Source organism: Oxyura jamaicensis, chromosome 14, assembly GCF_011077185.1.
Source record: "Oxyura jamaicensis isolate SHBP4307 breed ruddy duck chromosome 14, BPBGC_Ojam_1.0, whole genome shotgun sequence".
Taxonomy (NCBI): Eukaryota; Metazoa; Chordata; class Aves; order Anseriformes; family Anatidae; genus Oxyura; species Oxyura jamaicensis.
Genome location: NC_048906.1, coordinates 7829160 through 7856337, shown reverse-complemented (window position 1 = coordinate 7856337; position 27178 = coordinate 7829160). Strand labels below are relative to the sequence as shown.

The following is a 27178-nucleotide window of genomic DNA, read 5'->3' as shown; positions in this document are numbered from 1 at the left end:
AGAAGCTGGCGTGTGTACCCGCCCGGGGCGCTGAGGCGTGGCGGGCGGGCGGCTCCTGTCAGCGAGGGGCGGCCCCGCCTCCCGCCTCCCGCCTGCCCTCACAGGGCGGCTGCGCGGGGCCGGGCGGCGGTGGGGTGGTACCGGGATCGCTCCGAGACGAGCGGGGCTGCGGGTCCCGGTAGGTGCCGTGGGGGGGAAGGTGGTTTGAGGGAGTGAGAGCAGCCGGCGCTAGAAAAGCTAGAAAAGGAGCAGCTTCGCGGCTGGGTGGAGTCGTTACAAGGTGGGTGCTCGCGTCGCGGTGACCTGGAAGCGGTAGTCCGGTATTTTCGTGTTTTCGCTCCTTCCTTTTCATCTGGGGACAGCAGTTTTGTCGTGTTACGCCCCCAGGGAGCCCTGCGGGGTAGGCTTCGGGGGGTCCGATCGCCTCAGCTTGCAGTTGGCAAACGGCTTGGTGTGCTGAGTGCTGCTCAGGGGGAAACAGCGTTAATAGGTGGTTGCTCGGTGGATTTGAAGCAGAGAACTGAAAGCCAAGTGAAATAACAAAGCTGTTGATGGAAATGGAAGGGCGGTTTGATGGTAACTTGCAAGTTCCCTTCCTGTCCTTTTGTGTTCCAGTGTTTTGGCTGGCCTCACAGTAGTGTTGGCTCGTGTGCTTGGCAGGAGCCTGGGCTGCAGTCAGGAGTCACCTCAGTGCCAACAGCCCCTTGGGCGCTGGGAGCTGCGGCGTGCTTCAGGGTCCTGAGTCTCAGGGACTTTGAACCGCCGCATGTGAACTTGCCTCCTCGGCTGGTGAATCTTGCACCGTTGCTGTCCAAGACTTTGATGCAGTGCCTTGTCGCAGCAGGGCTTGCAGCTGGATGCGGGCTGCAGCACCGCCTGCACGGTGGTCACACACTGGAAGGCCCTGGACCGGGGGCTTCTCGTTAGGAGGTCTGTGGTTGATGACACCAGGTGTGTCAAAGGTGCCTGGTGAGTTGAGCCATCTTTTAAAAAGAAAATAATGTTTTTCTTATTGGAGCTCTTACCTTGACGTACTAAACCTGTTTTCTAGTCAGTGTGCAGTGCAGGTGGCAGTAGGCATTTGGTTCACAGGGATCAGGGACATGCTTTGGAAGTGCAGCAGTTCTGTGATGTGCTGCAGGACACTAGTGTACCAGTGGGGTTATTCTGGAACACGTTGCATAGCTGTGTCTGTGGTTCCTAACAATTAACAACAATCATTCTTTGTAAGGTGTGCAGCCTTTAGAATTGCTTAGGTTAAATTTCATATTGGTAATTTAAAATAACGTTAATCCAAAAATAGCAATTTCTCCTTCTAACACAGCCTGCCTGTTGCTGTTACAGGTATCCTGCTTGGTGGCTGTAGCTGATGTGGTGTTAAACCAAAAGAACTTGGTATTATACCTGGGAGAGGGGACAGATATTCTTGCTTTAATGCTGATGCTGCAAAAGAAGTTTGGAGTCCCTCTGTCCACGAGCAGCCCCTGTTCTCCTGCCTTGTGCTAAAGCAGTGCAGAGGACTGTGTCTGAGCGGGGGCAGCCCCTAAGAAATAGCTGGGGGTGCTCCAGTCCTCCCTTCTTCTGTGACTAGAGCCTTCCCATCCCTCACCTCTTTAGGATGAATTAAAGCAGGTTTCCATGCTGAGGCTGCTGTGGTGTCTTGCTCAAGGGCCCTGCCAAACCAGCAGCATTTCATAACAACAGACACCACACAAAAATAAGCAGCGTATTACCAGCACTGTGATGTGAAATCTCCCCTCTGGTTATGTTTGCATATGCACTATGTTTGACAACATAACATATTGTCCTTGCAACTAACCTTCCCCTGCTGGTAGTGTGGCACTTGAATGTAATGTCAAGAGAAAAATACTTCAGACATGCATTGGAAAAGCCCAAAATTAATAGAGACGTGAACTGATTTAATAATTGATTATTTTTAAATTTTCTGCATTTTTAATCACATAGTACAAGGTTGATTTTTAAAAAATGGGACACATTCTTGAAATAGAATGGAGTTAGTAGTTTAAATTACAGATTCGGTGTGCTAATGCAGGTTTGTGGGCTAGGTTCAGTGCAGTGTGATTGTTTTTGTAGCTTAGCCCAAGGAAAGCTTCTGTCAGGGATATTAGGGACTAAACGATCAAAGCATAGCAGCAATAGCAACGGGGATTCCTAGATAGCATGGCTTTATGCCGTAAGGCAGCAGCACAGAATATGAGCCTTGGAATGAAGCTCAGGCATTTTTGTAGGACTTCTAAAGAAATAAACTGTGAGATGTAGAGCAGTGCTTGTGTAGTTAAGGCTTGGTTATGGAATTCTCTTTTAAAGAGCATGTACCACGAGGACAATTTTTAGTAAACACACTTCCAAAGTAAACATGAGTCCTTTACAAGAAACATGGCTCCAAGAAAAACTGAGTTTTTTATCAATGCTATTAGTTTTAAATACAAAAAAAAATCTGCAGTGATGTTCCATTTACGCAGCAAGTCACTGAAATCCTGAATGCTTGCAATCTCTGCTGTGTGAAACAGCATTCCTCTTGCTGCTGCCCCTCAGACACTGAGGGTCTGTCTGGTGGTTCTGCTGCTGTGTGTTTGACTGCAGTAGTAGAAACGAGTGCAGGACAGCAGCTGAGAGTCACGATGCTCTAGGACAGCAGTACAGCCTGGAGTCAGTCTGGTGCCTGAAGCATCGTTTTACATCTGTTTGTGCATGCTGGCAACCACACGCCTTGCTCTCCAATACCTGGTAGCCTCTGGTAAGACAGTCGCAGTAAAAATGGCAGGGGCAACTGAGGATGCCTTCCCCTTCAGCAGTGGGCTGTTGCCTCATTCTGTAAATGACTGCTCTCACATGGTCTTTGCAAGAAAGGTTATACGAGTGCTCCAAAGCTGCTGCACTGTAAAGCCAGCTGTGTTCAGACTGTCAGCAGTAGCTTGCTGTAGCTGGTGCTGCCTGAGGCAGATGGAGTGCTAAGCTGCGGGAGAGTTGCATCCATCAGAACAGCAGTAACCAGCCCTGGATGGTGCTGGAGGAGGTTCCGTACGCTCAGTCACTGCTTCTGCCATGACCATGTGTCGGTAGCTGTGCTATAAGGCCTGCAGCTATGAACGCTGCGGGGAATTGTACGTATCTGGTACTGTTTCCTCGAGATGGAGAAGCAGAGAGCTGAGAACAGCAGTGAAACTAAGCTGAAAGCCTTGTTCTGCAGTTGTCCTTAGGCTAGCTGTGTGGAAATCCCTGATGGAGCTGGTTGGGTGAGGTTACCCTGGAATGAAGTGGTTGATCAGACACTTAGCAGCATCTGCTTTAAGTTGTATGCTATTACACAGCGAAGGTAGAGTCACGGAGCTGTGTGGGTTGGCAGGAACCTTAAAGACTGGCTGGTTCCAACCCCTGCCACAGGCAGGAACACCTCCCACTGCACTGGGTTGCTCAGAGCCCCATCCAGCCTGGCCTTAAACTTCCAGGGCTAAATTTTCAAAACACTAACCCTTTACTTGATGGGTACGTGCATTTTCAGAGCATCCAGGTAGACTTCCATCTCTTCCAAGGGCTTTGATTATTCCTGTCTCATTTCTCCGGCTTGTAACACACACATGGTATTTGTTAGGCTGCTGTCAGCAGGAAGGCTGCGACTGCCTTAGTACTGAGAACTGATCAAGTGCAATGTGCGGGAAGCTCAGATCCCTGTAGTTGTCAGAGCTCCAGGGACAAAGGATTTTAGTTTATATATTGTGTGAAATGAACCAAGATATGCTGCTCTGTGTAGTTTATTTTTGCCCTCTAAGAACAGAACAGGCAGACCTGACAATAATATGCCCCCAGCATCCATCTGAAGCACCAGCAAATATTTAAGCGCAGCTAAATCTGTGTGAAGATTTGGATGATTATTGCTTTCATCTAATCCCTTCCTGCTTTTCAAGCAGCAGAGCGTTGTGAATAATTATAGCTAAAAGGAGGAGAAAATCCTTGCTGTATAGGAGGCAGAGGAAATATTCCCTTTAATCTGAGTATGCCTGGAAGCTTGTGCCTGCGCTGCCAGTTTTTGATTCCTTCACAGAGAATAATACCCTTAAGCCCTGACAGTAGTTTAAGGACCACAATGTGGTTTGTAAATCTGCTTTGTTATTTTTCTGGAGAAGGTTGTCTGGTAAAATGAAGCAGTAACCCAGCCCTCCTTGGAGGGTGGCAGGTTGTGCCCGCAGCTCACTGCAGGACGTGTGGAAGGGGCTGTGCTGGGGTGGTGCCCATGTGCCTCCTGCCCAGGCATTGCATTTTGGTGTGTTTTAGAGAGTTGGGGTCGGACTGTGCTTTGCTGCCAGTTCCCTTGTGGTTGTGTTTGCTGATAGAGCTCAGCAGTGGCTGGCTGGTAACCAGGAAACTGTGGAGTGACCTGGGAAGCTCCAAGCCGGGTACGGCCCTGAGGGAATCAGCTGTATGTTGTGCTCTAGCTAAAAGAAACAACTGGCAGAAGTGCATGGCACAGAGGTAGTTTCACTTCAGTCTATTTATTTTCCTTAGTGTGTCCTGAGCTGCTGATGTGGCTGGGTCGTCGTTACAGACAGCCTCCAGATTTGGCAAAGGCAGAGGTGTTCTCCACAGGGGACTTAAGGAAGTGCCTCTGAAACCTGAAGGGAGAGAACAGTGTTTGAGAAAATATGAAAAACTTATGGCTGTGAAATCCTCCCTACCAGCAATTAGAAAACCATGTAAGTAGGGGCAGATAGATGTTCCGTGCAGGTTTCTTTGCTCTTTACTTCGCAGCAGCTGGTGTTAGATGAACTGTGGCCTTGATGCAGTCTGGCTGTTTGTGCTTTCCTCGATAGCTACACACCTCCCTAGGCGGGGACTTGAGCATGAGCAGGCTCCACAGGAAAAGCACAAGAGTTTGAAGAAAAAAGGGGGACTTGAAGACCCTCCTGTGCCTCCCCAGTGGTGCCTTTCCATCTCCTCCAGACTTCCAGCAGGGAAGTGGGGGCATCCCTGCAGCCCCAGGGCTGTGAGTGGCAAAGGATGGAAGCCTCTTTGCATCGGCATGGCTGGTAACGTGCAAAGGAGCGAGGCTGCCGGGGTTTATTTCAGTTTGACTTCTACTGAATCATCACCACTTCTCGGGGTGGAGGCTGCTGGGCACATTCCCATGGTGAGATGGCTGCTGGTGGAACCTGAGCCCCAGGAAAAACACCCCCGTGACTCTCCTGTTCTTTATAATATATGTCTGTCACACCCGTGGGCTGTACAGTGCTTGTGCTATGTCTTGCTGGAAGTGGTGTTGGTGATTGGAAAAGCTGTAGTACCAACCTGGAACTCCACCTCCCCCCCTCTTTTTTTTAACCCAACATCATTTACTCCAATGTGTCAAAAAACCTCAGTGAAATAACATACCAGGAGGTGCCTGCATTATACAACTAACTTTTATTTTTAAACTGATATTCTGCTTAGTTCATTTTGGACCTAGGAGCCAGAAGCCAAACCTTACCTATTCTGTTCTCTTAGAATTGAGAAAGCTACTACAAAGTTGAAATAGCTGAGCTTCTAACCTCTTTTTTTAATCATGGGAACCACTAACTGGGGAGAATATTTCTTCGTTTCAGCTCTGTGCAATGGAAATAGAGCAGTTGTAGTTTTAGCTGGTGCCTGACCTGTGTGAAGCAGATACTGAGCTGGAATATGGGAATTTACTGTGGGCTGGTTCCCAGCCCCAGCAGTCATGGATTGTGCTTTCCCCGCAGAGTCTTTATAAGTCTGAAATCCAGCGTGCTTTGAATTGTTCTCTGTTCCACTGGCTGCAGTTACCTGGGATGTTGAAATAATGCAGATCATTAAAAGAAAATAACCCAAGTGGGCTATAGCCTTCTTGGAGAGAAGCGGGCTTATACTGCAGTAGGGAGCTGTACCAGCATTTGGAGCAGGGGGAGAATATCACATAGTTAGGGCAAATTTAAATTGGTGGGAGGACATCTTAAGCCTTCAAAATGTGGTATTGTTTTATTTTGTTTTGCCACATACCAATTGCTATTGATTACAGAAGCAGCTGGATTTAGCTGCACCTTTCAAATAAAGAAAATATAGCAGGATCTGTTCTTGTCAACTTCCCTAAATAAATGACTGCTTTCCTTTTATCTTTTTCTCCCCGTATCATCATTTGGAAGCCCTTATTGTTGCAGGTGAATGGAGACATGCATTTAAGGATCGCTGTGATGGGAGTGCTTAGAAGACTGACAAATCATCGTTAAATTCAGCAGGCAGGAAAAATGGGCAGCCAGGAATCTCGTGAAGTTTAATAAAGGGAAGTGCAAAGTCCTGCCCCTGTTTAACCCTGCCCCATGGTTAAACAACCATGTACTGTTTAAGGCAAAACTTCCTTGAGTTACTAAGGCTGATGTTGTGGAACTCAGCATTTGAGAGACAAGGAATAAAAACATTCAGAGGATGAGATTACCACACATCACCTATAGGCAGCAGGTGGTGTTTGTGGTCCCTCAGACTTTGTAGTATTATTGTGTGCTTGGTTATCTTACTTTCTCAATCCTGGAGCAATTTATAAACTGAGTGCCTTCTGGAAACCCAGATCTAGCAGTGAGGAGATCAAAACCACGTGTAGGTACTCAGGGATTATTTTTATACAGCCATATGGAGATTTGTTTGTGTTTTCATTTTTTTTCCAGTGTGCTGACATCAATTTCATGCATGGTTTGTTCTTTTAATAATAGCTCATTCTTTTTTTTTTTTTCTCTCCTACCCAGCTTCTTCCCTCCATTTGCATGTGCATTGGAATAGTGGCTGCTTTAATCATTGCAGGACTTAAAGCAACCTCCCGCAAACATGGCAGACGAGGACCTTATTTTTCGTATGGAAGGGATTGATAATGGTAGATCGACTAAAGTGAACTCTGGAAATTATCTTGATGCTGATAGTGATGATGAAGACAATTACTATATCTGTCCGATAACTGATGATCCAGTTTCTAACAAGTCTGCCAGTATCAAAGTTGACAATTATTATAGCAACTTAGCAAAAACTGAACAGTACAGTTCCAGCTCTTCTCCTAGAAACTCGTTTAGCTTTAAGGTAAGTGCTGACTCCAGCCTTCGGTAACATCTTGTTTTTATTTAGTTGGCATGAAAGAGAAATGCTCTCCAACTCCTTCACTTCTTTTAACTAATGTTTTTCAATAAAAAAAAAAATGTTCTTTTTCCCAGACCTGCAGTTAATTCCGTTAAGCCAGTAGTCTGACACTGCCATTGAATCGCTTACTGTCACTTTTAGTTCCGTGAGAGATCTTTGCCTGCAAAGACAGCAGAATCCAGGTGAAAATTCACTGCCATTATGATCAAACGACTAAAAAAGCAACATGTTGATTGGGAGATTTAAGAAATGATATTTGTTGTAAGCTAAATTGGGGCCTGCCAGAAGATACTTGATTTTGGATTTCGCCAAGTAAGTTAAAAAACCCAAGTCTTTTTACTTGGAGAAATAAAATTGTGAATGACAAAATTGTAATGATAGGTCCTTGGGCTATATCCTATATATCCTATCCTTGTTGCTTGTTAGGGAGCTTTTAACTTGTTGGCTCCTGTGCCTGGGCATGAAGTGTCACACTGGCAGTAGCTCCTGATGGTGCACTTGAGCAGCATCTGACCTTTTTAAAGTGAACAGCACGGTACTGCAGAGAGGTTGAAGGGCCATAGTTGGTGCTTCCTTGGCAGTGTGTCCTGTCCCCCTCTGCTCCCTTTGCACGGATAGGGCCAGGCAAAGGGAGGAGAACCGGCAGGAGGTGAAGCCTCAAAAACAGAACTGATGGTCACTGTATAGGTTAGATATCTGGAGCACGCGCTGTTCATGCTCAACTGGCATGTCACTCAGTTTTTCTCCAGACTGAAATTTGTGTTTTATTAATACATTTATTATTATAAATATTAACATTATTTACGTAATAGATATTCTTAAATCTTGGCTATGCCTAATGCATGCTTTATTTCTGGAGAGATGCCAGAGGGTTTATTTCACTCAGCTAACATATTAAATAACCCAATAAAAGTGAAACTTTTGTCTGCAGTAAGACTTTTACCAAAGCTAGTTAATAAAGCATTTAAATGTACATATTCCTAAGGAAGGTGGGGAGCAGAAGTTCAGTATAGACGGGGTCAGATTTTAATGTATGTTATGCTATGCAAGTTAAAAGCTTAAAGCCAGTTAAGACCTGCAGGGAGCTTAGCCTTTAATACTCAACACCTGCTTCTAGGCTTGTGGAGTATATCAGAGTATATCTGAGTTACGTGGTCAGAGAAAAAACTGTTAAGGACTAAAACTGCAATTGTTTCTTCCTTTCTAAGCTATCCTGCTGCTTCTGCTGGAAGCTCAAGTCCTGCAGTAGGGGTAGCAGAACTTAGTGCGTGCCTCTGCTTTGGGCTTTGCAAGACCTGCTCTGGTATCTCTGTATCACAGATAAGGTGCATGGGGTTCAGATGTGCAGCAGGCAAGGCCCCGTGCATTGCTCAAGTCACAAAACAGTGGCTTCCGATGCAGAGTGACGCAGCCAGCCAGGACTGACAGCATCTTAAACCACTGCAGCCTGGTCTGGTGAGAATCCACCTATCAGACCCCAAAGCTGATGACAGTGTGGGCCATTGCTGATGAAATGCAGATGGAAGGGTTACTGCTAACTCTCTGCCTTTAAACAGGCCTCTGTTTAATTAGCTAATTATTAAGCAAGGTATTTAACTCATATTTGCCAATAAGAAGTTACTAACTTACCCAAAAAGGCTTCTTCATATATGTTCTAAGAATTAACTTAAATTAGGAATTAAAGCAAAAATTGGCTTTAAGTGGAAAAAAGTTTTTTTTTTTTTTTTAATTAACAGAGAGGAGACTGCCAATCAATTGTCTTATCACATGTGTTTTCCTACTTTTATGTTTCTCATGCATCCTATAGAATGACACACAGCATCGCTCTAAGCACGGCTCTGTGGTTGACCGTAGTCGGGTAGGTTAAAACAAAATGTGAACACCATATATAGTAGATGCATTAAGATGTTTTCTTTTTTCCTTTTTATGGCCCTTTTTATGTTATTTTGTCTGAAAGAACTGCTTGCCTCAGCCCGTAAGTCATCAAGATTACAATATGCAAATTTCTTGTATCTTATGCCGAGCACAGTGTGTAATACCCAAGGCCTTCAGAACATTTTTTCCTCCTTCATACTGCTCTATTGCTGATAGTCTTTGCTTATGCTGCCAGCATATGTTATTAGTTACAGAAAGTTAAAAATCAAATCAGCAAAAGTGAATTAATGTCATTTACATGTGACTTATTGTTTGTTATTTGTGGTATATGCTAGAGACATTTGAAAGGTACAGTTTTTGCAAATTACATTTGGTATATACTAGACCAGATGCTGTTCTCAAGAACTTCATGATGATGCAAATTGAACTGAAACCTGATACTGTATGTTTCTGATCTATTTCATTATACTTGAAACTATAAAATATCAGGGTGGTCTTCTGTTAATAACCTGCCAGTTTTTATCTTCTTCAGGAAACCTGGAAACATGCTATTGAGAAAGCTAAGCACATGCCTGATCCATGGGCAGAATTTCATCTTGAGGACATTGAGACAGAACATGCCACTCGCTACAGGTCTGTATGTCTTTCTGCTCTCAATGCTGAAATGAAACAGAATATGATGTTTTCTGTAAGGGCTGTGTTTGTGTTACAGAGTATGTGTAATTACATGGCTGAAGACCTTTCAATAATGTCCAAAATGAGTGTCTTAACTGAATCTCCCAGGAATACTGCATTAATTTAAATACTGCATGCTTTCAAGAAACAAACCTTTCAGCAAACCAGTATCAGGTTCTTTCTTTTCCCACCCAAGCAGTGTCTGAATTTTGCCATACAGACAGGAAACAAGGCTGAAAAGTATTTCCTAGTTGATTTATTAATTCTGTAAACTTAATCTAAAAGGAAATAAATTCCAATAAAGAGGCAGAGTACTTAAAATTTAAATAGTTTAGGAAAAAAGCAACATAGCACTCTGTGCCTTTCCCAGAATAGCAGTTTCACTGTTGCCTATCCATGCAGTATTGCTGCATGTGGCTGGAATTTAAATCCTTATAAAGCCCAGAATAGCTCTCAGCATGGTGTACGTGCTGTAACCGAGTCTGGGCCATGAACTATTCTCAGTGCTTTAGTACAGGCTTTGCCAAAACTTTTACCCTACTGACACAGGTTTCTGGGTGGAATGGGTAGGAGTTAGAGGCCAGTTAATTACCCCTTAGCATCAGTGTTTGGGGAGGCCACCCTGCCCATCTAATGACAGTGTCACACGGTGCTCTTCTTCCCCACAGGCAGCATCTGGCCCTGGTCAGCCACACAGTCCTGAAATAGTTTGCATGTTTTAAAATACTTAAAGTGATAGTACTGGTTTAGGACTACTCAAATACCCCCATTAAAATGAGATGGCTCTAATATTTCTGTTTCCACCTCCCTTTTGCTTGCTGCAGACTGGGGTGTTGCAGACTTCATGTACCTGGGGTGTCTGTGCATGAAGTGCTCCGTGCAGGATGGGGGAGTTAGCTGGAACCTGTCATGTGCTGGTGACTCAGCCGCTGTGGTTCTCAGTTTGGTTTTTACTGCATTGGGAGCTAAGGGGGTGGGGAGAAACCAGAGTCGTACTGTATATTACCAGGGGGTTGTGCAGAGGCGTGCTCCTCTCATGGTGCAGTGGTGTGCAGATTTTGACCCCTCTGCTTTTCACAGCCATAGCCAGTGCTGCATTCTGCTCGCGTCCTCAACAGTCCTGTGGTAGCTCCCATGCCAGACCCAGGTTTACGTAAGCTTGGTAAGGCTGTGTAAGGCTTAATGCCAAAGCAGATAAGGCCTGTTTTGTAGTGTTGCAAAAGTTTAGCTTCTGCAGCAGTATGTTCATCATCCATAGGATTCAGTGTGTCCCTTTGAAGAGCTATAAATATTTCTTCTTTCCTGCCTGAAGAACTAACCACTAACGGAGGCCAAAAGCACAGTGGGAAGATTAGAAGTTGTGGAGAGCAGCAGCAGGACTTTGAAGTCGTCAGTTGGAGATGCAAAAGGATAGGTGCCTGGAATGGGAGGATTTGCATTCCCTCTGCATTTTTTTTTTAAGAGAAGCAACTTTTGGACAAGAGGAAATGACCTCAGGTTGTGCCAGGGGAGGTTTAGGTTGGTCATTAGGAAAACTTTCTTCACTGAAGGGGTTGTGAGGCATTGAAACAGGCTGTCTAGGGAAGTAGCTGAGTCACCATCCCTGGAGGTATTCAAAAGTCATGTAGATGTGGTGCTTTGGGACATGGTGTAGGGGTAGACTTGGCAGTGCTAGGTTGATGTTTGGACTTGATGATCTTTTCCAACCTAAATGACTCTGATCCTAACTACTGATTTTGTAGGTACAATGCAGTTACTGGGAACTGGGTTGAAGATGAAGTTCTCATCAAGATGGCTTCACAAGTAAGATCACGCGGTCCTTCAAGTTTATTAGCAGTCATATTTGTCACTTCTTATTACTGACTAGTGGCAGCAAAACATTTGTCTCATATATAAAAGCGTTGATTCTTCTCTTCTCTTACATCTTCTTTTTATAAATATATATATATTTTGGTTCATCCGTAATGTTTTGGTATCCAAGCAGCCTTTTCTCCACAGAATAGGGTAGAACATGGAGTCAGCCCTTCCCCATCAGCAGCATTAGAGGCATTTCTTTCCCAGAAATGTCTCTTCCCATCTCAGACCTCCCATTTCCTGCTGGCTTCATCTCCCTGCCTGGCAATAAGCCTACTATTTTGTGTGCTTCCAAATAATTTCTGATCTTATGATGAAAACAGACTGAAGTTTTGGTATGGGAATGTAGAAGCTACTTGCACTTTCCATTTAAATCACAGGATTGGTGGTGTGTTGCAGTCACCTTGCTCTGCGCCTCTGATGTAGTATCTGATGTCTGGGGCAGTGCTGCTCTGTGTGGCATATCCTGTGTGGAAGCCAAAATGAGGAAGCCTTGATGTCTGAAGCCAGCTGCACTAGGCAGTCGCAACAGAGCCGATTCCAAACTGGAGAGAGAATTTAAATGGTATCTTTAAAAGCCATAGAATGTCAGCTTGATGGGCTATCGAGGAAGGAGGCTTATTCCCAATGTCTTTTCCCCACAAATTCCTGTTTTAAATGGCCTGGGGGCTTTCAGTTTTCCTTAAGGATAGAGAGAGAGCATAGCTCCTGCTGGAGAACTGCTTTCTCTAGGGTATAAAGGGGGAGGACGTGGTTGCATCTCTTACTGGATAGAAATTAACTTTGTGGACATGACAATGATGGGTTTTTGTTTTTTCTTTTCCCTAGCCCTTTGGCCGTGGAGCAATGCGAGAATGTTTCAGAACGTAAGTGTCTGCTAACTTTATCTTTGTTGCACTATTTTCTTTTGTGGTGACTGGAACTTCTCAGAGATGTGGAAATCATGTAAAGTGCAGCTCCCCATTAGCTCCCTGCTGTGCATTTATGAACGACACAGCTGAGGGGCTTATTCCTGTTTGTGTGACTCCATCCACAGCACAGGGAGTAGGGTTTAGAAAGCAGAGCATTGTCTTAAGGGGAACATAAGTGAGCGTGATGCAGGCATCCAGTGGGCTTGCTTTGAAAAGCCAATGCATAGCATTTACTGGAACCACAGCGGGATGGATAACATGTAATTGTGCCTGGTTCCAGCAAGTATAACCACCCTTTCAGTTAGCAATTCATAAATTAATGCTATCTCCACCATCTCTTAGAGGCAAAATACTCATGAAAGTAAAGAAGCAGCAGCTTTGTTTCATTTTTCTTGGGTTCCTAGTGAGCTACAATGTCTTTGAATTTGGTATGAGTCTGTGTGTGCAGACTGAAGGCCAACTTCAGGCCCATATTTAGGCACAGAAAAAGGGGAAGAACAGTTGAGATCATGCAATCTCAACTCAGAAGGCCTTCCTCAGTAAAGAGGGCTATTCTCGCAGTTTTCTTTGGATCACGTGTACCAGTCATCCTGTTCTGAGTAAGACAGAGTTTGAATGCTAATAGTTATTCTTTCCAGAATGGTGAAGTGTGGGAGAAGACAGAGGAGGAACTTTTTTTTTTTTTTTTCCTTAGAGAGTGATAGCAAATGTGCCTGTAGGCATCAGTATCTGGCTATGAATTGGTTTGTGCAAGTAGAGCATTCCATCCTTTCCAGGCTCTGAAGATGAATGTTTCCTGGAAAATGTTTGTCTGTTTAAACTGCCTCCTCCCCCCTTCTTTGCAGCTGCAGAATCTGGAGGAATTGCATTTCAGGTCTGGTTTCACTTCTGGGAAGATTCCTGAATGGCAGTAACATGATGCTTTGAACTTTGAGGAAAAAGGGGGCAAAGTAATCCCTCAGTCCTTCATTTTTGTATTTGTTCAGTATTGGTTCATGCTGGTGGCTCTGCTCTTGCAAAGCCAGATAGATAACAGCAGTACAAAAGCTTGGGACATTAACAAATCTTAGTCTGCTGACGTTGCTTTTAGTTCTTGTTTCTGAATGACCAAATTCAACATTAGAGAGTATCTTGAGTAGTGACACAGACAGAACTTTATTCTTGTGGCTTAATCTATTGTACAAGGAAAGTACATAAGTTGTGTTTCAGCTTCCTGCTCTTGGGTCTTCCATAACTCTCAGTGTGTGCTGATATTTCCCATCTGGAGCTCTCTTCTAGATTTTTGCAACTCTGCAAGTCTTTAGTCATTGCATTGACAGCGTTAGCTGCTGTTGGCTCAGTGAACTGCAGTGTTGGTTTTAGAAGAGCACATGAGCTGGCTTGTTTTATGGAGAGAAATTTGTTTCTTCAGAGAACTGGAAAAGTTTCAAATCATGGCTGTAATTCTTACCTCACCTGTTCCTTCTTTCCAAGGTCTCTGTTACAGTGACGGCCTATCCCTGCAGGATGACAGACTATCTGCAGTTGCTTTTCCTTTAGATCCTCTGTGCATTTCTACCTCTGTACCGAGGTCTTGGGAGTGAGAGAGGGAAGGAAGGAGTGGGAGGGATGAGTATTTGCTGCTACTAAGTTCTCAAAATGTTCAGTTTGCCATGGCACCATGAAAGGCTCAGAACCATTGCTTGTCACTGAGCAGAGTAGACTGCTCAGTAGCCAGCCGTGCCTTACTCTAGCTACTATTTTTCAAACTCCTCTCTTATCTTGGGGTGTCCAGCAATATGACTGCTGCCACAGTAGAGGGGTTTTAAAATCTTTTTTGGCCAGCTTCTCTGTTGAATTAAGTCACTTGGGGGAGGGGAGGGGAAGTGCTTTTCTCCTTTCTCTGTGTGTCCTATATAAATTGATGTGGCTGCTCTGGGAAAGAAGACTGCTTTGAAATCCTTGATAACTTTTTTCCCCATTTGATTTGAGTGTTGGCATCTTCTACAACCACTGCTTAATCCGCTTCTTGGCAGCTGGCAGATCCTCTCTTGTCAGTCTTTTTTCTTCACTTTTGAGAGATTTGTGGAGTAAAGATTTGCACATGAACAAAAGTTAAAGTCAGAGGAAGAACTGTCATCTGCACTTATCTTTCTGGGTACAGTGGGGATACTGAATAGTTGTCACCACTGTGTGTCGAGAAAGCTGCAGTTTGCAGGAGAGGTTTGTTTCCCCTCAGTTTGCTTGAAATGCCACTCCCTGTTCATTTCTGCATAAAATAATCACTGGCTGTAGAACAGGGCGTTGAGATGGCAGCAGCCCTTCTCAGTCTGTTTTTTCTGTGTGTGGAGAGGGAAAAAGAAATCAGAAAAGGAAGTTCAAAGTAAAAGCAGCAGTCAAATGAAACAGGCAGTTTGGCAAGACCCAACCATTCGTATGGGTTGTTGCTTTTTCTTCTGCTCCCTACCTGTGCTTTGCTTTTCATCTAAAATATCTGGTACATAACATAAGATCCAATCCAGACTGAGGGTAATCCTGATCCTATGGCTTGGCTTTGTCAACAGAGACAAAGAAAAGGGGAAGATTGAATTAAAATTATTGGTTTTCTTTTCATCAGAAATTGATTTGTCTTTCAGGAAAAAGCTGTCCAACTTCTTGCACACACAGAACTGGAAGGGCGCCTATAACTATGTTGCCAAGAAGTACATAGAGAGCGTAGGCAGGGAGGTATATTTTGAGGATGTCCGACTTCAGATGGAAGCAAAACTCTGGGGAGAAGAGTACAATCGGCACAAACCACCAAAACAGGTACATTCAAAGTTCTTGCTATGCAAAACTTTATGCTATGCAAAAATTCGGTCTTGTTCTTCTATTAGATAGGTTTCAGATGTATTTAGAAAGGATTAGTTGTTCATGTTCTATTAAATTTAATTGCTGAGTCTTCTGCCCTGCTGTGTTTTCCATTAAATGGTAGCTGTTTTAATTAAGTAAATGCAGAAATTGCTTTGCATATCCAAAATTAGTCACGTGGGCTTGTGAATATTTGACCGTTCTCAGCTGTTGACTGAAGACCAAAATAAAATGGTGTTTGCCTTGCTCTTTTTGATATTTGCCCAGCTGCTTTTCAGATAACCAGAGATGTGACTATTTATTACCAGCAGCAGTCTCAGTAAGCATTTAACTGTTAGTGCTCCAGTGAGGTGGCTGCTTAAGTCTTGTAAGCCTATTTGGACACCTCCCTAGCAGTGATTTTAAGAAGAGCTGGGAACCTGGGTAACTTTATGAAGCTGTTCAAATACAGATTTCTGAGGAATGGTCAATAACTCTCCAAAAAATGAAGATGCTTTACCTTTGTCTCCTTTAGGTCACTCAGTGACAATGTCAGCACACTGTGTTAATTGCAAAGCATTAAGACGTATGAAACTGCCAGCTGGTTAGAGTGTCAGACCAGGCTTTAGGGCATCAAGAGAAGTTCCCATCCTCTTTGCAAGGGATGTGCATATACACGTAAGACTTGGGAAGAGTGGTTCTGCTGTTTTGCGGGTCATATTTCTGGTGTCCATGTTAAGCATTTTATATAGTCTTATAAATGTGGCCAGCATAGCTTCACACTTTTCTGTGGTGGTAAGCTGGATAGCAGCTGGTCAAAGCTAGTCTTTGTGCCCCGAATGAAACCACTTCCAGCAGTTTGTTAAAAGACAAGAATTAAAATACAAGAATGAAGGATACAAGGATGCACTGTCATGCATTCCCAGCCACCCTCTCCTCTTGTTCAGTGCGTCCCTGCTATGTATCAGCATACATAAGCTGCTTTAATATGCTGCTGGTAGCAAATGCCTGACTTGGACTGTGGCTTCAGTTGAGCGGAAGCAAGCATTGGGACAGAACCGTGCTTCTACTGTGGGAACTTGGGTCCTGCTCTTGACTGTACCACAGACTGCATGTGATGTGTGACATGTGACAGGATGCTTGGGCCAAAATGTATGCCTCGACGTGGGGGCTTTGACAACTTAATAGTCAAAAGTAGTAAGTGCTTCTGAATTTGTGGACTATGCATTGCATTCTGTACAAGAGTTAGTAACTGTCACAAAATAGCAAGACGAGACATAGGGTGAAGTGCTCAGAGAGGAATCTAGAGAAGTTTTAAAATGCCACCTGAGAAAGATGTAAACAACATGAAAGTTGTGAAGATTTCTCCTTTAGGAGTGCCTCTGGGATAGTCTTTGTGTTGAGGTGGGGCAAGATACAAAAATATCTGAATGGTAGAAGGTCTTCAGCCCTCCTTTGAAGAGGCATTTCTACAAGTTGTGCAGTGTATGTTTTGCTGTTTGGATTTAGACTCTTTGCAGCACACTCCTAAGGTACCCAAGGAAATAAAATAGGCAACATTTGCTAAAAATTTTTCAGTGGGATTTTTTGCAGAAATGGTCTGTGTTGAAGTGACTGCTTTTAATTTATGAAATTCCCCCAGTTACCTAAGAAGCACATGACTCTTCTCCACCCCCTTGTTAAACAGGCAGATCTTGGCAATTGTTCAGCTTCTTTTGCTGGCAAAGTTTTTCCAGCTGGAGCATTCACACACATTAATCTGAAGACAGTATTCTGTTAGTCATTGTTTATTTTCCTTCCCTCCCCAGGTGGATATAGTACAGACCTGTATTATTGAAATGAAGAACAGACCTGGAAAGCCTCTCTTTCATCTGGAACATTACATTGAGGGCAAATACATCAAATACAACTCAAATTCTGGATTTGTGCGAGACGACAACATTCGTCTTACTCCGCAAGTGAGGCTTTGTTTAATGCTTTCCATAGAGCCTGCTGCAAGCCATTTGTTGGCTCTGTCCAGAGATCTTGCATTACTGCCAAGAGAGGAAACAGCAGCCTTTCCAGAACAATGCCAAATTATTTTCTCTTTTTACAGTATGTAGTATGCACACCCCTTACTTGGGGTGTGCTTTCTCAAATGCTGAGCGTTTTTTTAATCACATTTCAACGTCTGTTGATTTTTTTAGTTTAGTTGAACAGGGTTAATGCTCTTCAGAAATTGTAAGCCCTGTTCCTCTAGTTATAATTACAGGCATTAACATTCTTCAAACTCTCTTCAAGTTAAAGCAGAGGGAAGACGTCTCAGGTATTATGTACTAAGTAGGCTGCTGTTACCTCGGAGTAATACACAAAAGGAAGTGGTAGATACCTAACTGATGTAAACAAACATCTAGCACATTTACGTATAATAATTTGTGTTTTTCAGATACAACCTCTGAATAGGTGAATCTGAGATTAAAGTGATTGGGAATTCTTGTATTTCACAGAGTTTTTTAAAATACTGGCAAAGAATGCAAAGTGGTCAGCATAGCAAAAGTTTTTTTTTCATTTTTTTAACTGGGAGATGAGGGTTATGTTATTTTAATTTCTTCACCTATTTTAAGGTATTTGTATCATACTTAATGTAAGCAGAACATTTATGTTCAGTGCTGTGCTTTCACAAGTTTGGAACAAAGTGTTCTGTGAGACTTGCTATGCTTAAAGTGTTTGTCTGTCACCGCAACTCACCTCCCCCAGGCCTGGCAGCACTGTTTTGGAGGCCTTCCCAGAAGATCCTAATGTCTCAGCTTTATGCCAAAGAAAAGGGCTTTTTATACTTGATTCTTGGAACACAGTATTTAAAGAGTACAAACATACATTTCAACATCTGATACACAAACGTAAAGGCAGATAGTGGAAGAAGAATTCAGGGGATGCTCGTGTTTTCATTTTACAGAATGGGGCAGAGCTTTGCCTGTTGGCAGCAGGAAGCAGTGTCCAAGGGCTGCAGAGCTTGTTGATTCACAGGCACAGCCAGGGTTTTTATGCAGAAGTGATTCTGAACTGGCTCCAGAGCCCACTGTTATTCCCTCCATGCCCTGCTCCCCATTTCTTAAGGTGAGGACTGTAGTGGAAAATGGCATGTCCAGTGCTGGAAGAAGGAATAGAGCAATCTGCACTGCATGTTCCCATTGCTGCTCTTCACCCTACTTCTTTCAGCACTTCTCTGGGTGGGACCAGGTTGGAGAAGCAATGCCACAGGGGCAACAGATGCTCCTTTATGTTTAGTAGATGTATCTGAAATTTCCTTCCCCGTTTGGACCCTGGGGAGCAATTACTCCTTCCCCAGCAAATTCTTAATATTGGATGTAGCCACTTCATAGAATATTAGATATTCTGAAAAAGTCTGAAGGGCAGTATTTAATAAAAACAATTTTCCAGGGATTGTTAGTCCTTCTGTTTTGCCCTCACTTAAAATTGGGGGCCAAATTCTGCTTGCTTGACTTGCATGATTTTACATGAGCCAATCAGACAGGACTTACACGAAAGCATAATCTCACTGTGACTCTGTAGGGATAAAAAAACTGTGTATATGTAGGAATAAAAATCCACTACATCCTTTTAGTCTCTTACTGTTTTCATCATGATATTCATACCAGTTCTATTTCACTAGTACTGTTATCTGGTTTCACTGGCCATTTGTAAGTGGTCACAGTAAGTGCTGCTGTTCTCAGTAATTCAAGGGTGACTTTTCTCAGACATCTCCTGTGCTTCCTTGCAGGCCTTCAGTCACTTCACCTTTGAGCGCTCAGGACACCAGCTCATTATTGTTGATATTCAGGGAGTTGGAGATCTTTACACAGACCCTCAGATACATACAGAGAGTGGTACCGATTTTGGAGATGGCAACCTAGGTAAAATCAGTTATCCTGTTTGATGAGCTAGTGGATGCTTATTTTCTCTTCCTGCTGCATGCTGATGAGCAACTATTGACTGAGCAAGTGGGCACTTCTCTGAGGGCCTTGGAAACAGCTGTGGAACTTCTACTGTAAGCGGTCCTTGAACAGGGCAGCTGTCACAGGCAGTTTTAAAATGGGAGCTGATCTTGGCACACATCTGCTGGCCTACTATTAGACCAGACAAGTAATGAAATTAAGTAGCTTCATGCGATGTGAGAATAATCATTGCTTTTAATTTCCTTGCCGTGTTGCAGGAATGGCACTGCTGAATATAGAGAGGTAAGTTTTGCATATTTTATGCTCCTTGTGTCCATACGTGAAGTAATTCATAGGACACGGCAAGTCTTGTAAGCAGGATCAGTTTTAGGCATGTTTCTTTCTTAACAATGCATCCAATTTCGTTGGTTTATTATGTTCTGTGCATACATAGTTTTTGACAAATTTGCAGGCTACTTTCACTTTGTCTTTCAGAGAGACTAAAAAGCACTTACAGGATTTCAAACAGAAAATGAAAGTAGATTGAGCACTGTACTATGAAGCTTTTTTTTTTTTTCTTTTAGCTTTGCCTTTAGCTTCTTAGAAAATTATTTGGGACTTCTATCTTTTAATAAGTATGCCATCATATAAACTTTGAGTAAAAAGCTTACTCAGTGTTTTTTTCAATGCCACAGGTGTTCGAGGTATGGCCTTATTCTTTCATTCTCATTCCTGCAACAAGATTTGCAAAAGCATGGGCCTTGCACCATTTGATCTTTCATCCAGAGAGAAGGATGCCTTGGATTATAATAACAAATTGCTTGTAAGTGCTTGATTGAAAAAAGTGTAGCTAAGCAGTATAGCTGATTTATTTTAACTTTAAAAGCCCTGTAAATAAAGCTCTAATATTCTATTTATGTGACAGATAAAAGCAGATTAATCACTAATACAGCAGTTTAAAGTTGACTTATCCACACTTGGCTCTGAATTCATGCTGTAACTTTAACAGGGAATCTTGCAAAACAAACACATTTAGGACCAAGTTCATCTTTGAATGCTGAAATCATTAGTAGGTTTTGTAGGTCACAACACTAATTCAGGGAGAATAAAGAATAGAGCTGTTTGTCTTTAACTGACCTCAGCTTCAGTTGATTATTTGTGAGAATGGGATTTGGTGAAACGTTTTGAATGAAATTCAGTCTTAAACAGAGCTCTCTGACTGCAATAATGCTAGGACTTGATATTTTGTTGGGGCCTAGAACTTCTCAAAGCAAATAGTTATATATACATGTGTGTATTTACCCCCCACTTTCGTAGAGGACCCCTAATAAGCAGTCACGTTGGCCTGCGTAGTGTACTCAGAATACAGTGAAGCATTATTCACAAGATTTTCTTGTTAATTTGCCAAGGAATCTGCTCAGACAATTCTACGTGGCACAGAGGAAAAATGTGGCAGCAGCCGGGTGAGAACAATTTCTGGTAGTCGGCCTCCTCTGCTGTCCCGCCTGTCTGAAAACTCTGGAGATGAGAGCATGAGCGATGTGGCATTTGACTCTCTACCCTGCTCTCCTTCTTCAGCAACACCTCACAGCCAAAAGATGGACATGCTTCGTGAGTGAGCCTCATGTAACTTGGGCGTTCCAGAACATTTGGTGGTGACTTGTTCAATTATATAGGTTTTAAATACACAGCATGTTGTATTTAACCAGGTACTTCTGTGTAGATAATTGTTTTTGTTTCTTTGGGATGCTTTTGTAAAATAACTGATAAAAGTAAAATGATGGCATCTAGAGCTTTCTTCTCAAGCATGTTATCCTTAAAATAAGATGCATGTGTTTTTGTTCCTAGATTGGCCGGTGTTTAATGAAGTAGATAACTTGATTCACAAAGACTATGATCAGCTTGATAACCAAAGAGTAAGTGTCTTTCCAACAGAAAATGAAATTGTAGTTCCTTAATGAATGTCTCTTCAAAGGATGGCTGGAAGGCCTTGTTCACAAAGGGCACGTGAAAGCTTTCAGGCTGCTTTCAGTGCTGCAGGTCACATTACCTGCATGGATTTGCTGTTTTTAATAATGGAAGAACATATTATTTTAAATCAGTAGTCTATTTTTTTCTCTAGAAATTTACTTGCATGTGGTTTATTTTAACAGATAATTTAAGTGTTTATCTATTCCCCTGCCTGCATGTTGTGTCTCGGGCACTTTTGCCAGCTGATACAGTATGAAGGCTAAACAGAATCCCCGTTGATTAGGTCTCTGCAAATTTTTGTACTGTGAAATGTTAGAGAACCTCGACTATGAAGACCGCAATATGTCTGCAATAATCGCTTTACAAAGATTTTTCCTACTCCAGGGCCCCAATACCAGGGGCTGTCCATTAATTGTTTTATTTTTTAACTGCCTACAACTGAAAACAACTTTAAATGGACTCTGGGTTTGATCAAGTATGCAAGTCTTTGATTATTTTTTTTATGTATCTAAGAAGGAACGTGAACTTCGACAGTGCCTTCTTGTTCATTAAGTACCACTCTGCCTGTCAGCACAACATATAATCCTTTTCATCCAGTATCCCAGCATACCTTATTGAACCTAGCAGAAGGTTTGCTTTCTGGGAAGTGTCAAGCTGAGATCTTTACAAAGGGCAGTACTAATGCTGTGATGCTTTCTTTTCTTCTTCTATAGGATTTTGAAAATGGTGGAGACAGTGGATATCCCAGTGAAAAGAGAAGCGAATTAGAAGATCTGGATCATAGAGAGAGGGTAAGAACCTGACTCTGGGTTTAACAGAACTGGGCCTTCTGTTCATACTTGAAGTGATTCCAAAGAAGAATCTAATTTTTATCCCTTTTGATCTAGACTTTGTAAATGGAAAAAACAGTTGGAAAGAAACTCCCACACATTGCAAAATTACTTATTCTTCTTGGGAATGTTAATGACACTTTTACAGGAAAAACACTGTTTGTAATGGGGAGTTTAATTTCAAACATCACATTTGATTGCATGTTGTAGGTTTATGTTTTTTTGGAAGTGTTCTGTATTGCATTAGAACAACATTGATTAATAGCCAGCTTCTTGTCATATTGAATGCATGAATATGACCTGTTTTTAGACACACTTAACCTCTCTACTTTCTATGACTTTATATGGTTTGAGGTTAATGAACAGAACTTGATGTTGTTCTCAGATAATAACATGCAACTTCAGAATTCCTGGGGCTTAGGTGGTTACTCATTTAAAGTAAAAACTTCAAGAAATGTTTCTTTACCTGAAAGCCTTAACTAGATGTTTAATTTGTAGATAGGAAAGAGAATATTGCTTCCAAGGATACACCTTTTGTCACATTTGAGTTGGCAAGGTATTTGTCATGGAATATATAGTTTACAGGCTGTAAGCCTGGTTATGCCGTATTCTTTACTGTTTCAGCATGTTGCTTTTTATATTGCAATACCACTGAGAGAAGAAAATCCATTGGAAACTATTTTGATCATTGTCTCCATTATTTTTGCTGGATAGGAGTAGTCTGGAAGGGTAACTGGCATGCATCAGTTGCTGTAAATTAAATGATGCAAATCTTTACATTAACATAGGGCCATTCAAACAACAACCGAAGACATGAATCTGATGAAGACAGTTTGGGAAGCTCTGCAAGGGTAAATAAAGCAGAAATGTTCGTAGACAATGAGTTTACCACTAAGATTGTCCTTTGTTCCACTCATCTGCTGTCTAATATTACATCACTAAATCAGATGTCAATTTTCTTTCCTTTTCAGTTGCAGAATGTCTGTTTATAACAACTAAACGCTCTACGTTCTTTCCTTGTTTTTGCCTTTATTTTTCTATTAAAAACTATAAATAGTCACCTCTGTCATTGGTCCCTAATGTAAATTAGGGATTCTGCCTGGGTTTCTCACTTGAAATTGTAGTTCTATGGATTTCTTTATGTCTAACTAGATATTTCATTTCTGCACTTTATTTTTTCAACTTGTCTTATACATGGTTGGATAAGACTTTCAAAACCTGCAGTATTTGAAATATGTGACAATGGATCTCTCCACTGTATATCTAACTGAGCTAGAAAAACAGACATACTTCTATGATTTTGCAAAATACAGCTTCTGCGGTAATTAGTTTCTGTGGCTATAAACTTAAGCAATTCTGTTTTGCAAGGAAAGGAAAAAAACAGTTTTGACAGCAATGAATAATTTCATTAGATACACTTTTCAGAATTTCCTTGTAGTGGTTTATGTATTGTGGTTTCAGGAAATTGAAACAGCTTTAACAGGCTGAATTTCTGTGTCAGTAGGTTTCCCTATTGTGTTTTTGTGTGTGCCTCCAATGGCTTACTTTCTGATAGGATTCTTTTTTTTTGGCTAGTACTTCTCATCCACCCGTGAGGTTGAAAAGTTGTTTGATCTTGTTTGTGTTGGTCATTCTGAGAAACATCAATACATGTATCCTCCTATCATCTTGTGTATTGTTACTTTTCATTCTTCTAGAATTGTTGAATGCAAGCAGCATTTAAAATGTTTTTAACTGAAATTCTGACCAGAAAAATATAGGTTTCATTTTTTGTGCATGCAAAGCCTTAGTGCTTGCAGTGTGATTATCCAGGTACTTATTTTTGTAAGTACCTGTTTCCTGATTCGTAACTTAAAGGTGCTACTTTGCTTAGCTGCTGTCATTTAAGGAATATATTTGTTGTTGTAGTGTGCTTTGCTGTATTTCTTTGAAGAAACACAAACGCTTATTCAGCTGCTGACGTGACTTTTCAAAGCAATATCTTAAATGACAGTATTTACTAATAAATGATAGTATTAATGGGGCTTTGATTTCTGGATGGTAGTCTTTATGGAGAGTATAGAAATTTTAATTTTGGAATAGAAATAATAGTATATTCCATGTTTCAGATCAGCGTGGAGAAATGGAATCTCTACAATTCTTCTAGAGTCCACATCCACAGACCATCCTGTGTCGCTCAAGAAATTCAGAGACTTAATGCTCTAGAACTTGAGAAGAAAATTGGGAAATCAATCCTTGGGAAGGTAGGATGGGTCTAGTAATTCTGTTCTTTCCAGCTGGAAAAAAGAGATGCTGTATTTATTACAGGTGCTTCCCTGCATGAATTAATTGTACGGGTGAAAATAAATAAGTGTATAGCTTTCTGTCATCTAATCATATTTTATAAAGCATGTCTAATCTCAGGAACCCATGTGTTCTGTCTGCTTTTGGACTTGCACTATCTGGGCTCCTTTGGCAAGGATTCTGCTGTTGATTCTGCAATGATATACACAACTAGCTTTAAGTAGTCACCTCGGAGAAGTGCTTTGTGTCTAAGTGAAGTATAGGCACAGGGCTTTTGAAGAATCAGATCTGTACTTAATACTTGTGTATCTTTCCTGTACTATTGCATTCTAGGTTCACCTGGCCATGGTTCGCTACCATGAGGCTGGACGTTTCTGTGAGAAAGACAAAGAATGGGATCAGGAGTCAGCTCTGTTTCACCTGGAGCATGCTGCAGACTGTGGGGAGCTGGAAGCCATTGTTGGGTTAGGACTCATGTGCTCTCAGCTGCCACATCACATTCTTTCTGAGGTTACTCTGGAGGTAAACAAGAAAGATGAAAGGAAAAAACAAAACCCAGAATTGTGTTCCCCTGGAAAGAGAATATAAGAATAGGAAGAAATGGAGATGAAACAAAAAATGGCTATGTGTTCTGTAGTCTCTTTGGAGAAAATAGGTGACTTTGTAGCTAAGGAGTTAGACAAAGAACTAAAAATGCTGCTTGTTCATAATTTTGTGAGCAAGTCACTACATACCTTTAGGAAACATTTTGCAGTGATCTTTACTATTTAGCTCCAGCAGTTTGTGACTGGGCCTGTTTCTCAGATATATTAAACACTTGCAAACATTACAAATGTGGAGAAAGAGTGTTTAGTGTTAGAGGAAGGAAGGGATGATTTTACTTAGCATGTAGTTTAGAGGTTTTGTCTCCTTTTACTAGGACACAAAAGAGAACAGAAAAAAAGGATTTGACTACTTGCTGAGAGCAGCAGAAGCTGGAGACCGGCCTTCCATGATACTGGTAGCAAGAGCATATGATACAGGTGTAAATCTTGGTTCAGACAGGTACTGTGCGCAACTGAGTAACCTAACGTGTATAATTGCTACATACCTGCCTTTCACACGAAGAGCTGTTATGTCATAATTCTGGGGAACAGTATTTTACTTCAGAGTTACTTCAAACATAACCTGGGTATGAATAAAAAAAAAAGGGGTTAGGCCATGATACATCAATACAGAAAGAAAATCAGAGACCTGACTTCTGCTGCTGGGCATCCATATTTTGTCCACCTACATGCTTGATTTCAGCCCTCATACCAAGAGTTCCTTATGATGAACAGTTTTCTTTGCTCTAAAGTTGGTAATAAAACTCCCTTGATTTCAGTGGGAGTTGCATAATTGAAAATCCTGGAGTCGGAGGGGAAACAAACACAAGGTTCTCCTGGAGAAATAGTACTTTAAAAATAAGAAATATTTACAACTGCCATGTCTCCTCCTTAGTGTTTTTTTTAAAAGCAGTTTTTAAAATGTGGTCTGTTTTTTTTCCTAATTAAATTGTGAAAGAACCCATACAACAGGAGAAATAAGTCATAAACTGACCATAGGCAAGATGCAGTCACAAATGAAGTATTTGTCACTGTTAGTCTTCCATTCCTTTGCATAATAAAATGGAAATTTGACAGAAGCATGGTCTTAAAGCTGAGGATATTACTTTTAACTAAGGATGATTTAAAGTTTTAAGAAGTCTGAAAATGCACTTACCTCAATAAGTCTCTCTTAGTTTATCTTGATAGGAGGGTTAGGAGCAGCACTTTGACTAACAAGTAGATCATAGGCTCTGAGAATCTAGTGCAAAATTAAATTCTTAATCTCCAGTGCAAAGTGCATTTGTTTCTTAAGGTAACAGTCTTCTAAATGATTTTTAACTTTAGAGCACAGGATTGGAAGGAAGCGCTGTACTGGTACAATGCTGCCCTGAACATGACTGACTATGATGAGGGAGGTGAATATGATGGCACTCAAGATGAGCCCCGGTATCTGCTCCTGGCCAGGGAAGCAGAGATGTTGATGACAGGAGGGTTCCACTTGGATAAGGATCCACAGAGATCAGGCAAGTTTGCACTTTTTTCTGTAATCAGTAATCCTGCTTTTCCTTCTCCCCTAGCTGGTACCCCAAAAATTAATTTCCTGATTCAGCTGTTACAAAATGTCCAGAGGGTCAGTACCCTCAGATTTGTAGGTGGAGCTGTAATGACACTGGGTGATGTAATGCTGAAAATGGTGGAAAAAAAGATTTTGCTGATGACAGGGTAGAGGGTGGTGCCTGGTCTAATCGTGTGACATGCTGAGTGGCTAGCAAGCAACTTTCACTGCCTGTGAAGCCACAGAACTGCGGGTTACTGCTTGCATTTTGAGTTGCACCCATAACTTCCAGGTCCTACATAGCATTGTCTAATTCACTGTATAAATCTATGTGTCAGGTATCTACGTTTTTACAATCTTGTTGGGGACTCCCATGGGCCAGGCATGTTTAGGATCCTTGTAATTACATCGAAGAGCCATCAGCAGCCAGGCATGTAACTGAACTTAGAGGGAAAGCCAGATTCCCAGCTGGTGTAACTGCTGACAGCAGAATACACATCTGCACTCATACCTGGCTGTGTAGTTTGACCTCAGTTTCTCTTTTTGTCCTTTAATTGCTTCAGGATAAGTAGATGGTCTTAATTTACCCTGCCAAAATGACTTGACGCTGTTTCCTCTTCTAGGTGAGCTCTACACAGAAGCAGCAGAAGCAGCAATGGAAGCTATGAAAGGCAGACTGGCAAATCAATACTACCAAAAAGCAGAAGAGGCTTGGGCAATGATGGAAGAATGACATCGCAATTACGCAGTTCTTGTATATAAATTTTTTATATACTGTGTTCACAGCTAAAAAGATATATTTTTA

At 42.0% G+C, this 27178-nt stretch overlaps 1 protein-coding gene across 3 annotated transcripts; it reads left to right on the top strand.

The window, feature by feature from the left end:
- The first annotated feature begins 163 nt into the window (after positions 1-163).
- Positions 164-27178, top strand: EEF2K (eukaryotic elongation factor 2 kinase). 3 transcript variants are annotated; one of them, XM_035339864.1, is made up of 19 exons: positions 164-280; positions 6750-7074; positions 8939-8989; positions 9539-9639; positions 11424-11484; positions 12364-12401; positions 15062-15233; positions 17063-17212; positions 19015-19147; positions 19864-19991; positions 20578-20779; positions 21017-21084; positions 21853-21930; positions 22758-22820; positions 24078-24212; positions 24586-24774; positions 25172-25296; positions 26163-26341; positions 26997-27178. In XM_035339864.1, exons 2-19 carry the CDS (start codon positions 6829-6831, stop codon positions 27104-27106), a joined length of 2229 nt encoding a protein of 742 aa, XP_035195755.1. In that variant the 5' UTR covers positions 164-280; positions 6750-6828; the 3' UTR covers positions 27107-27178. The 3 variants fall into 3 exon arrangements, with proteins under 3 accessions (XP_035195755.1, XP_035195756.1, XP_035195757.1); XM_035339865.1 differs by lacking the exon at positions 8939-8989; XM_035339866.1 differs by lacking the exon at positions 22758-22820.